The following is a 13377-nucleotide window of genomic DNA, read 5'->3' on the forward strand; positions in this document are numbered from 1 at the left end:
TGCATGCTAATCCCTTTTATCTAGTATTGCAACCAAGTAAACATTTTAATCATCATAATGTCACCGCCAGTGCCCATCTGATCGTACTCATCACATATTAGGCAAACCCTAAGGTCTTTAAGCACATTGCTTTTCCACTTCAGACTGGACAAAATAATAGTCTCACCTCTCTGTTAAGCTTAGTTTTCACAGAAGTATAGCCATATAACTTAGCTTTTCATCATATAGGCAATGTACAAAAATCCCCAAAATATCCATTTGTGATATTATTTCTCTGAGCTCTGCCACACCAATTAAAGATTAAATTCATAAACCACATTTAGTTAATTGAGTTGTAACAGATTTCAAAAATGGCAAGTTGATGACAGAAGATACACACTACATTATTAAACATTTTCAATGGCATAGCATGGTACTTTAATTAGGAAATAGAATTCACATACACTATCATATGTGTGTACCCATCTTTAGTTTATGGAATGAACACTTCGGTGAGAATATGTTGTCTGCACTGTCTCAGAAATGCTCTGCTTTTCACTGTTGTAACAGCTTTGTAACTTTACCTAAATTTTAATATTTCAGCTCTACGAATTAGCTTAATACCTGAAGTAAAGGATGCAGACTGAGAAAAAAAAAAAAAAAAAAACACAAAACGGTAATCAGTTTTGTCACTGGTATATTTAAATTTACTTCTGTCCCAAACATAGCAAAAGCATGCATAGAAAAATGAAATTTATATTGCCCACAATTTAAAGGAGATATACCAAACCAAACTTACTGAGTAGTTTTTGAGCATGTTTCCTGTAAGAATAGACTGAAACGTTTACAATAACACAGGAATCAACTAGGTGCAAAATAATGTTCTGGCTACATTTAACTCCACAGCTATTGAAAGAAGATCTAATTATTCTTGAAAAATACTTTTTTTTTCAGTTTCATTGTCATCTCAAACCTTGTTGCACACACACACAAAACCCCACACCATTACTTAAGTGTTTATGTACATATGGACACACCATACAATCTTTCAGGTTCACTGCAGAAATTACTTGTTCATATGATTTAAGATAAATAAATGCAGACCTGGTCTACCATTATAAATAAAAGTACACATAATGGTGCTCTACTTCCTACGCTATAGGGCTTTTGATCCAATAGATTATTTTAGCATAGGATTTGAAGCAGAGCTAGTAGTTCTTAAATGCAAGTAACACGTAGTGATGGATAATGCTCTCAGGTAATTCCAGTACTCTTAGAGGAACACAGATTTCCCCGATACTGCATTAAGGGTGTTATAACCTTATGACAAGCAGATAGAAAATCTTCTTCAAATTGCTTACGCATGTGTTGTGCCACTCTGTAAAACATTTTTCTTCATAATATACAAACAAATCCTACTTTTTTTCACTGTTAACTTTTACATGATCAAGGTAGCTAGCTGTATATGCATTAGTCATTCAGAAAGCTTGACTAAGCATTAATAAGAAGCTGAGAACTTTGTCATTTTCCTTCCTCCTTCCTTACCCTCCACCCCCAATCAATCATGAAGCCTTTGAACACTGTGGAAGCATTAGGCTTTCTACTATGGTTCATGATTGCTTTAGATGTACTTACATCTCAATGAGATCTTAATAGCATAAAAACAAATGAACAGGAAAAATAAAATCCTCATAGAGCCAAAGTCTAACCGCACACAGAAGAGTTTAACTTTTTTTAATTTTTCTTTGATAGAATTCCTGTTCATGTCCTTCTCCCAATTCTTTAATTTTTAGATGTAAAAATGTAGATCTTCCTTGTAAAGGTGGTCACTGATTCATTTTTCTTGTCTGATTGAACCACCTTAATGTAACAGCATATTATTTTAAATCCATTTTTAAAATATTTTTGAAGGAGGGGTGCTATTAGTTAAAAAGTGAAGAAGTAATGGTCAGATCAACAAAAACCTTTGCCCCAGTCAACACAATTTCCTGTAATCATTAATTCCATATTGCACAGCAAGCAAATAAAGGAAATTTTTAAGATTTCTTACAAAATTCAAGGTATCTCCTGTTTAGTTGTTTCTGTTGTCATGCACAGCAATCCATCTTTGCCATGGTTTCGAGTGTGGAAGATTTGAATTAATTTCTTGCCAAGGAACTGCCGGAATATCAGGAATATGACCTTAATCTATCATCCCAGCTACAGCTTGATAGAAACAGCTGTATTTGAAAGAGGCTGGATCATGTGCTTCCACTTCAAGTCACCAGTGTAACAGTATATTCAATCTTTCCCCTCAAATGTATTTGGTATAGTTTTAGGTTCTTTTGGTTTTTAACAACTTGCTAAAGATTTGTATTGTTCTGAGGTAAAGAGTAAAACCTGAATGAATCAAACATGGAAAAGAAGGACAAACATTCATTTGTTTTTCTGTCACCTCCACCTGTTTAAGGCATTCCAGGCAAGGCTCATTCATATGTTTGTAAACATAGAATCATAGTCCACAGCAACAATCAAGTAGAGAACTCCTTCTTTAGAGAGCTTCCCAGTTATTATTACAAATAATAGCTTATCACCCCAAAATCTCCAAAAAGACACGTGTTCTTGGGGCAGGGAGGACAAGCATGGGACAGGGACACAGGGAACACGACACAGACAACACTGTTTTCTCATTCTCAGTAGTTCTACCTTTCACTGCCCCACCCCAGTGCCTATCAGCCATTTCTCTCTCCTCTCACCACCTATCTGAAAGGTCTTTGCATTCCTCCTCCTGCTTTCTTTTGTTGCTTTTAATTCTCTACCTCTTTCTCTAGCTTCCTTCCCAAAACTGTCAGCTGCTTTGCTCAGAGTTTCTCATTAGATCTCAAAATCTTTAAGTAAATGGTTTGCTTTCTACTCAACTTACATTTCACTAACTCTTCTTTCACATTGCTGTTGCCATCGCCTTGGACTCATTTTATACTCACACATATTATCATGATGATACAATGAAGAATCTAAATACATCAAAAAGGCTTTCTCACACTCCTTCAGCATGACAAACAACCGCTACTACTCATCTTCAGGACCTCATTTAACTGTTCTTCTCTGTTCACTTTCCATCCTTTACTTAATTTTTTTAAGGGCTTCTCTTTCTCACTCATCATGTTCATGATTATTAATCAGGATTTCATTTTCTCCAGGGGAAAACCAGAACATTTCCTAATGAACAATCGCCTTGCAAAAGATCATTTTAAATTCTCATCACTACATACTGAAAAGTCACAGACTTCTAAGTCTGCCCCTGAATCCCAGCCACATTGTTTCTGGCAGTGGATTTCACAGAATCATACAATGGTTTGGCTTGGAAGGAATCCTTAAAGATCACCTAGTCCAACCACCTGCACAGACACAGTCATCTTTCACTGGATCAGGTTGCTCAAAGCACTTCCCTTTAAGCCTGTGTTTCTTAATAGAGGTAAGAACAGGCACACAGATAGTCACACACATCCCTTCCACTTCACATCACTTTCATCTCTTTCAGAACACCAGTCTCAAGAATCATCTTTAACTTGTCCTTCAATCTATCTCCTTATCAGTTCTCCACATTATCATACTCTTTGCCATCTTCTACATGTTTAATGTAATTTCTTCTAATACATCTGTTGACGTCCAGTGTTGCTTTAAATGCACCATTAGCATTAGAGAGGAAATGAAAATTACTAGGCACTCTCTTACTGGTACACTCACCATGAATAAACATTTCCATCTGCCACAGAGCAAATCACTTCAATCTTTGACAAAACAAAAAAACCCTCTGAAATCAATAAAAGCAGTGAGCCAAAATGAAACAAGAGGTTTTAGATAATAAATTGATACCATTGCTTGTACATAACAGAGAGAATACTCATCGCTATTTGAGCTTTAACTTGGAGTCACGCAGGAAAGAAAAAAGTCACTATTATGGCACACAGCCAAACATACCATTTCCCAGTCTTTATATTGGGCAAAGTTTCCTCAAATATCCCCAGTAAATACATCTATTTCAGAACCACTGAAAGCAGTAACAAAGAGCATCCTGAATTCTCTTTATCAAAGCCAAATTCTGGTGCAAACACTGTGACACGTACTGACTTTAGATACACCCTAATGAAGGAGGTATATTCTAGTAGACCAGGGAAACACCCGTCAGAGCCCTTCTGATGGTCACAGAGGGGAGATTATCACTGGCACCACCACAGCAGACTGACATTTCAAGTCAATATTTGAGTTATCATGAAGGATCAGATGACATGTTTTTATTTAAGCACAAATGATTTTGAAATAGAAATGGGAATTTCAGCAAGTTGCAGGTTGAACAAATTGATTTTGTACAACATATTTTTCACTTCTGCTCCAGAGAGGAAATTTTAAAAAAATTCACACTATATGGAGAGTCAAAGAAATTGATGGTTTCATACTAGCACTATATCACTGCCAGAAGCTGAAGCTAAACCAATCACTTTTTAACTAGAAATGAGCCTGAGACATGATATACTGATCTCAATCTGAACTTCACAAAGTTCATGGTGGTTGTGTTCGGATTGGGCATTTTGCTTAGGATCTTCTCCACTTTAACAAAGAACAGTCTTTTAAAGTAACAGTGGACTCTCCTCTATCAAGCTTAATAGGAATCAATGAATCAGCTTGATCCGATCTCATTTCAACATTGTAAGAAGTCTAAATAGGTGTCTTTTAGCACTGCAGTTATTATAAACCCCTCTAAGACTCTCTGGGAGTCGTTCTTGTATGGATGTGAATTCCAATATGAACAGGATTTGAGAACACCTTGAACATATTTTCCTGGTAATTTGCTGAATTGCAAACTTGAGATAGGGAAATATTTTTAGAACAACAGAGCCCTCTAATGGATTGATGCTGCATTACTGGGTTATTTTTCAGTACTGCAGTAAAAATAATTCAGTTTTTAACTTGAAAAAAAAAAAAAAAAACATAAGAGGTACCTAGAGAAGAATTACAGACTATGAAAGCTTAAAGACAGAAGCTATTTCTTCTGACTCCCAAACAGCCAGAAATCACATAAAGAAAGATACATTGTTCAAATGGAGGATGTAAAATAAAACCTCTTAGGACCATTTGATATTTTTGGTTTTAAATAAATAAGATTTGGAAAGAAAAAGCTGTTTTTGCAGCACTGTTTGTAATATTCATACAAACACAAGGAGCTGACAGGCTGGTATAACTTCTAACCTTCACTCTGTTTCAGGGCTTGACTTTAATTTGCATTCTGTGGCACTGCAGTCAATGATCTCTGTAGAGCACCCATGTAGTAGAAGGGAATAAACATATAGTAGAAAGGCTGTATGGGGTGTGCTTTCAGCTAAAGCAAAACTGAAATCGGTTGATGTGGAAAGCACAGAGCTGATACAACTCACCATACAGCCACACAAGCAAGAGAACCAACACACATGTGCACACACAAAATAATAATTAAAAAAAAAAAAATCTGGAAGAAAGTACAAGAAGGGGGAGGGGTAAGCAGTCTTACATTACTTTAGATAAATATGATCTCCATCTTGAAAACATAACAGAGCAATCAAGAACCCTTCAATAGTGAATGGCTCTTGAACAGTTTTGTATCAATACAGGCAGTCAGAAAAACTGACTCAGCATAGTGGGCAGAGCTGGGAGTGCCCAATAGCAACAGAGAGAGATCGAAGGACTACTAGAGGCAAGCAAGATGCTCCCAATGGTTATATGCAGGTAGAGTAAGAAAAAAGCAAGAAAGCAAAAATTGGATGTCTGGTATTGAGACTCTCAAGAGGGTCATAGCTAGTTTCAAATGACGTATCACTCTGGAAGGGAAAGTGGTTGGCAAGTCCATATACCTCATTGAAGTACCACATCTGTTCCTTAATCAAAAAGTTCAGAACATCCATAAGGGAGCACTCAAAAGTATTCATAAGATGAATAAGTATTGATTCTGAAGGTAAATATGGCTCATTACGATGAACATCCACAAAAACTCGACTCTCATTGATGGGAATGCATTCCATGGACTCTTACTGATGAAATACCTTGAAACCCCATGACAGAACACTAACACTGAGCATCGCAGCACAGCGTGGGTCACCCCAAAGGTAGAGGCTGTTAAGTTGGACAACGTGATTCTTTCTACTGAAATGATGTAAGGAAACCTCAGTGAAGTAGAGACTTTGTTGGTGAGGGTATGGCATTTGTGTTTTGGTTTTGTTCCTCCTTAAAGACCTCCAGCTAGAAACTTTAGTTAAATACACAAACTAACTGGTAGCAGCAGTTGAGACTGAGGATTTCAGTATAGCTAAAGAGTGCTGTGCTCAACTATGAAGACCAATTCCTCTCCATGGTGCTCATTTAGCAAAACACATGCTGCAGGCTTAAATTCAAATATCTGTAGCCAATACAGTTTTGGTCAAATATTACATCTAAGTTATTTGTGGAGTTTTGTTAGAGCCACAGAACAATATAAATCCATAAATTGCATCACGTTTTTGATTAGGTGGTTGTTGCCCAACCTCAAAGAATGTACCTGTCAAGTAGAACTTTCTTGGAGCACAGTACATAGGGGAGGAAAAAAAAAAAAAAAATGGGGTCTTTCTCAGTCTCAAATTTCCTGCCTTTCCCTGGGAAAAAATAGTAAGATTAAATATTGAACATTATGTGATCCCTCAAGCTCATCTAAATAATTTCACACTTAAGAGGATAACAGGAGAAGACATGAGATCAACTCCAAAATCACAGGTCTTACTAAAAGACCAGTCATGTTTGAAACAGGAGTTCCTGTACAGAAATTTGAGAGAAAATGAGAACAAAGCAAGCACATAACATCCCTCCCAAATGCCCTCCCAGGTTCCAGTTACTTGTGGGTCATCAGTTTCCTCACATACAAATAATACCTTCCACTTAATGTCCTGCAATAAATGTTTCTTCGACAGCCATTCGTTGAACCCAGTTATTCCCATTCATTCCCTATCTACAGCATCCTAAAGAGTTCCACAGCTAACTACTTCATATCATAATACATTCATGCCCAAAACAAAACACTCTGGATTTTGGGATTTGCTTAAACTATTATAGTGCACAACAGAAACTGGCCAACCTACGTTCTTAAAAACAAAAAGAACATCAGTTTTGAACATTTAGCTGAAGTACCAGTTAAATCTACTTCTGTATAGCACCTTTTAGAGAGCATTGTATTATAGGGCAGTGAAACCAATGCACAAAATAAGCCTTCTGATTTAGTAGAGTGCTTATGGCATACATTTTAAGAGTGAATTAATCCCAGTCCTGCCACTCACCTGTTGTGACACTCAGTGCTTTTCACTTCACCTCACTATATATTCATTTTTTCCACTGTACAATAGACATAATGATACTTCACCTGCTTTTTGAAGCCTTCTGAGAATTGTAGCAATAAAGTACTACATAAAGAGATATGCATTTATATTGAAATGCACCTATTCACAAAGAGCCATCAGTGTCCAACTCACTAGTTAAATCATCTTTATAAGTATTTATTCACAAAAAGCATATGAAAAATTTACCTGCTCATTTTTGCAGATCCACACAGTGCTCCCCTGAAGTAGAACAAAGATTTTGGCTTTGTATCCTTTCAGCTCAAGATATCCGCTTTTCTCAGGGGTGACAGAAGTTTGAGGCTGCGACTTATTGTCAGACTGCAATTTCAAGGCATTGAGCATTGTATTAACCCAGTCATTCCTTTCTTCTAAACAACAACAACAACAACAAAAAAATAATTATACAAAGATACATGGTTATGCAGCAGCTCATACGTCTCTATGTATTGGTTTTTCTGTTCTTCCTACTATGTTATGCTGGTTGATGGTATAGCTATACCACAGAGAGAACATCCACCTTGAAGAAGAGGTGTAAATAAAAATAACATGAGAGTCTGTTTCAGTGGCGATGTTAGCAAAGACAGCCATTCAATTAATTCCCAATAATCAACACACAAACTGAAAGATACACAAACCAATGATCAAGATTCTTAAAACCATGCCTACTAAGATGCTTAATTCCAAACAGCTGAAAGGCTGACGTGGTAAGTGGTATGTTCACTTTCTAGAAGCCAGATCAATGGGAAAGAACTATAGAAGCTATGTGAGCAAAAACCAGGGAGCCTAAAAATCATCTGTCACTAAATAAACAAGCCATTGCCAATGCTATTCCATGTCTGGCCATGCTTTTAAGCAAAAACATTTGGCAATTTACAATGTATTCCATTAAGGTGTAGTGGTTAAGCTTGATATTGTCAAGGGTACTGTGTAATCAAGAAAATGCATGTTTGAATATCTGTGCATGCATTATTAATTTAACATCTTACAAATACATGAATATAAGTAGGTGAAGTAATAAAGTTCCACTCAGTCTCATTCACTATGTTCAGATATTTCACCAGACTAAGATCAATATACTTTAATGCTGAATACTCTGAATGAATTAGGCTTGCCCCATGCAACTGAAACACCGTGAATATTTCAATTCTTTGCTCTAAAAGATTCAGGTCATAAAATATATTGAGGTGGGGGCAGAGAGGGAAGGAAAGTTCTATCCATGGTATATCTCAAGTTGACATAATCATTGCCGAACGCTGCAAACAGCGCCATTAAAAAAATAGCACATTCACTTCATCAGTGCCATAGGTGTGCAAGAAGGAACAAATACACGTATTTAAGCAGTTTGAAGAAGAGGAAGATAGCAGCTCAACAGACTAGCACAGAGAAGGTGATACAGGTGCTCCTTTTAGTAGCTTTGTTTTAATATGTGCTTTTTTTTTTTTTAAGCACTTTGTAAACACCACTTGAATATCTCAGTATAATTAAGGGTATCAAATTACTCTAAAAGTTGTTTTGTTTTTCTATAACAGTATTTCACTCCAATTAAGGAAAATCTCACTCTATCTGAGCAGATTATGCTCTAACCCAGTGCTGTCACTTAACTACTTACCAAATTACTTATACAACACACATTTCTAACCTTAAGTGAACAGCTTTACAGACAGGCCACTATGTCCAAAGATGGTTATATACCAAATGAAAACGCAATTTCGTGTATAACAAGTGGTTGCTATGAATATATTTTATAAGTCAGTGTAAGCTGTTAACATTTTTTTCATATTCAAAAGCAACAGTCCATAAAGCAAATTAAGGCCTTATAAAATGTATTGCACTAAGATGGTTATGTACCAATTTATACATATAAAAAAAATGTTAAAAATAAATTTGGAAGAGAAAGGCAAAAATAATAAAAATAGGCATACTTTTAAACTCAGCTAAGAGCATAAAAATGCCTGAAATTATTTGAGCCAAACCTGATAAGAAGGATTTGTTCACTGATGCTGCACTTGTGTTACAGCCTGCAGCAAATGTTTACAACCAAGCTATAACCCATAAAAATGGGATTTGATAATGGAAATGCTGAGAGACCTTTAACTGTAATGGCTCTGGCATGTACAGCTGTAAATACATATCATTTTTTTCTAGGTATTCCATTTTATTTGATTGTTTCCAGAAATAAGTCATACATAGACTGACATTGATTCCATGTATTATGGCTGTAGGTTGATAAAACATTAAATTAGACAGCAGACTAACTTGTTTGCTACAATTAACACTGGTATTCTCTATCAATACATCACTGAAAATACTATAGAAGACAGAAAATAAAGATACACAGAAAATCCCAGATTTCCTTTGATCACAGCATCGCATTCAAGCCATCAAATTCTTTGTTGCTCTTTGTCAATTTTATATCAAGTGGTGACTCAGAAAAGATGGCTGAGAGCACACAGGCTGTAAGAGCTGCTAGTGAGACCTGAGGAACATCCAGAAAAATTCATCTTTGGGAAGGAGGTAGAAGAGCTGAAAAATAGTATTCTAATTTTAATATCTTTAAAAGTAATTCCCCAATGATTTCAGTTGTTCTTACAAAGCTTACTGTTATCTCCAGTTTCACTTCATGAGCCCAAAAGAGCTGGATTCCAGAAATATTTCTGGCAGTATAACAAGTTATATTTCACAAACATAATTTATCAGCAATGACCACACAGCTTTTTGGCAATCATTACAATTACACGTTCTACTTACCTTCTTTATCCACACGGAAGACAAAAGTCCTATTGGATGTGACAACCTGAAATTTATTCTCCCCGTGAACTCTCACTGTTGCTATAGCAGAGAGCAGTATTATCCCCTTTGAGAACACTTCCTATAATAAAAATGCAATAGAAACAGTTAAAAACACTCAAGGAGTTAAATGTCTCTCAGGTAATATTACTTGACATGATGTTCAGGAAGTTTCCATACACAGGCTATGCTCCTAGAAGTTCATCACATTATTAGTAAAACTGCATCAATAAGTAAACCGCTTCATTACCTACACACCACCAGCTTCACTGTTCTGGGTCTATGTACACCTACTGCCTTCTAAAATAGAGTAAAATCCCATGGTGCAATAGAATGCAGATATTTGAGATACCACTTCATGAATAGTCCCGTGACACTAATATCACAAAATATCACATAAAATTTACAATTTTATGCCAAAGTAGCTACATTGCCTATGTCACAGAATCATAATCTAAAAAAAATATAATTATACCTGTAGAATAGAAACAGACAAGGGAAAAAATTGTGCCTTCTCCAGGCAGAAAATTCCAAGTGTTGTTTCTGTTCCCTCCCCACTCCTTCAGTGGCTAGTCAATAAGAAAAGTAAATTCACTGATTTTATCCTTAATTTTTAACTCAAGGCGAGTCATCACTCTAGAAAAATCCATTGCTCTGTCATTACTATCAAGAATCCTCTAGCTTGGATCAGGTATTTTTCTGCTATATGAGGTGGGAGGAGAACAATCCCTCAAAAACATCATTTGGCATCAGAGCAAATTTTCCTAAAAGACACTCATTTCCAACTAAGAACCAAGACAACTGAACACAAAGGCTATATAGGAAAAAGGAATTCTACAAGTACTTTTTCCAAGAGGCTTGTCGTTTAACCTAATTAACTCAAGTATTGCATATTAGGGAAAAAAAAAAAACAAAAAACAAAAAAACAACACACACACTCAAGCAGACATGCAAAAATATTTCTCCCCATTTCCTGGATTCCAGAGTTAACACTGCTGCTCCTGTCCTCACTACACTTTGATCAATTGGTTTTCTGACTAAGACAATCCAGATATACTGCTAAGATTTATGATCCAGATGCAGTAATAGTCCAAGAGTCAGCTCCCCATAAAGAATTTGACTGCAATAACTTTCCTCCCAAACTATAAATTATTATAATGGACTTTATACAAGGACTTCAGAACCACTGTGAATGCTAAGCATGAAGGATACACACAGAATCATTTTTTTGTTTATTGAGCTTAATATGCTACTGATTTTCACGAAATCCACACTCTCATGTTGTTTCAATTGTAGGTACTAATATACATAAGTGAATGCAGTTTAGCAAATAAGCAGAAATACATGTGAGCATGTTACACATTACACACAAGAACTACTCTGTCGCTCAAAATGATCTTAGCATCGCACACCTATTTTCGTTATGGCTATGTTTGTTAGAAGACTAACAGATTTGTTAATAAGGACGGATATTATGTTTAGTGATCCTTCATAATGGCACAGCAAATGTATTACATGTTATTTGTAGATGTGTTCAGATACAATTATATGATGGTGTTTGCAGGCATCTACTGGCTGTATTTGGTACTGTAAGAGAATAATTCAGACTTCTGAAAGTCACAACTATTTTATTGTATTTGCATAAAAAAAAATAAAAGTCTGTTTCCTTTTACACTTAGCATAATTTTGGTTTTGCTATTTAAACAATCATCATTTTTAAAGCTTTATTCTCTGAGGCATAATAATTTCTCAATCTTTTCTCTGCAGCAGCTTCTCTTTCATGTGCAAGAAATTATGCCTACTGTTCAAAAGCTCTTGTTGATCAAGATACAATTTCTCTCTTTTAAATACTCCGGACTAGAAATTAGGTGAATTATTTAAGAAAGTAAGGGGGTGGCAGAAAATAAACACAGCTAAAAACATAACAAATATTTCTTCTGTAATTGAGAGGTGTAGACTAATTTTAGGGCTGCTAAAAATTATCTGACAGAACAATTTTCTAGTGGGGTAAGTTTTTTTATATAAACTAATCTAATGAAAACTTTTATTTTCAAATACAGCCCAATGGAGTCTTCCTTAGCAGCTGTGTTTCAGAGCTGGGCTAAAAGATCCTGGAAAACATCATTTTGCACTGCTCTGGCTTTCCTTCCACAACAGATTGTTGATTTCAAGAATGACAATGATTCACCTGTTCCACAGTGTTTTGTTTGGGTTTTTTTTTAGTTTTTTATGCTCACATGCAACATAACACAACAAAATATTTAACTTCTCCACATGAAAATGCAAGACTTTTTCCTAAATCGCTAATATAATTGTCAGGGACCATAAGATGCTTTTTTAATAAAAGCTTTCAACATAATGACCAGTTTTTGCCTCACCGTAAAGTACATGTTAGAGCACTAAAGTTCTCCTGCCCAAAGTGGGAAGAAATTTGAAACAAGAACTGTACATATTGGGTAACTGAAAAGAATTCTCAAATTCTACCTTCCCCTCTTCAGTTTGCTCTCACTTCAGTTAACCACATTCTGTTATGACAAAACCACACGGGATGCTGCTCTGACCACATCCACTTGCTCACAACCATGAACATATTAAAAGAAGAAATGAGCAGCATCACAGATTCAAAGTCAAATTGTTCCTAGGTCAGATGCAATTTGTAGAAAACTTAATATATTTTTCATATATGCAGATATGACCTAGAGATCCCTATCAATTACCAGTTGACACACAACTAGATCAGGGTTAGTGAAATATTTAGAAAATTAAGGCATAAATCAGAGAAGTATTTAGATGGACTAAGTACACATTTTCAGGAAGGTGTCTTCCCTTCCCATCCTCCACTTGTTTCACTCTTCATTAGCCATGTAGCACACTTCCCCTTCTTGAGAACCTCACTTCTCTCAAGTTCCTAATTTGAATGACAAATAGATCTATTTAATATCAGTAGTGTTTCTGGGTAAAATAAACAGTTTCATTCCACTGAATCTACCCTTCTCTGCTTGTACTAATGAGAAAAATCTCCGAGTATGGATTGGTTTCCTTTTGAGAACCACTTTTAATTGATATATGAAACCAAAACTACAGCAATTCCTTTATAACGTGCTTGTCTGTGTAGGAACATCCTTAGACACACAATAGAATAGACAGATCTTGCACTTAGGATCTAAAGTTAAAACAACTTCCCCATTTAAATATCTATCTAGCTAACTAGCTATGTAGCGAGTAGGAGTGACCCACT

The 13377-nt window shown here is 35.8% G+C and overlaps 1 protein-coding gene across 2 annotated transcripts in view; it reads right to left on the reverse strand.

Moving 5' to 3' along the window:
• ARAP2 (ArfGAP with RhoGAP domain, ankyrin repeat and PH domain 2) overlaps positions 1–13377 on the reverse strand; it is a 143210-nt gene that overhangs the window by 103056 nt on the left and 26777 nt on the right. For both annotated transcript variants that reach the window (XM_065060699.1, XM_065060698.1), the window contains exons 8-9: positions 10101–10221; positions 7539–7720 (exon numbers count right to left, since the gene is read on the reverse strand). In XM_065060699.1, the coding sequence (XP_064916771.1) occupies positions 7539–7720; positions 10101–10221 (303 nt within the window). The remainder of the gene's footprint in view (positions 1–7538; positions 7721–10100; positions 10222–13377) is intronic.

Source organism: Columba livia, chromosome 4, assembly GCF_036013475.1.
Source record: "Columba livia isolate bColLiv1 breed racing homer chromosome 4, bColLiv1.pat.W.v2, whole genome shotgun sequence".
Taxonomy (NCBI): Eukaryota; Metazoa; Chordata; class Aves; order Columbiformes; family Columbidae; genus Columba; species Columba livia.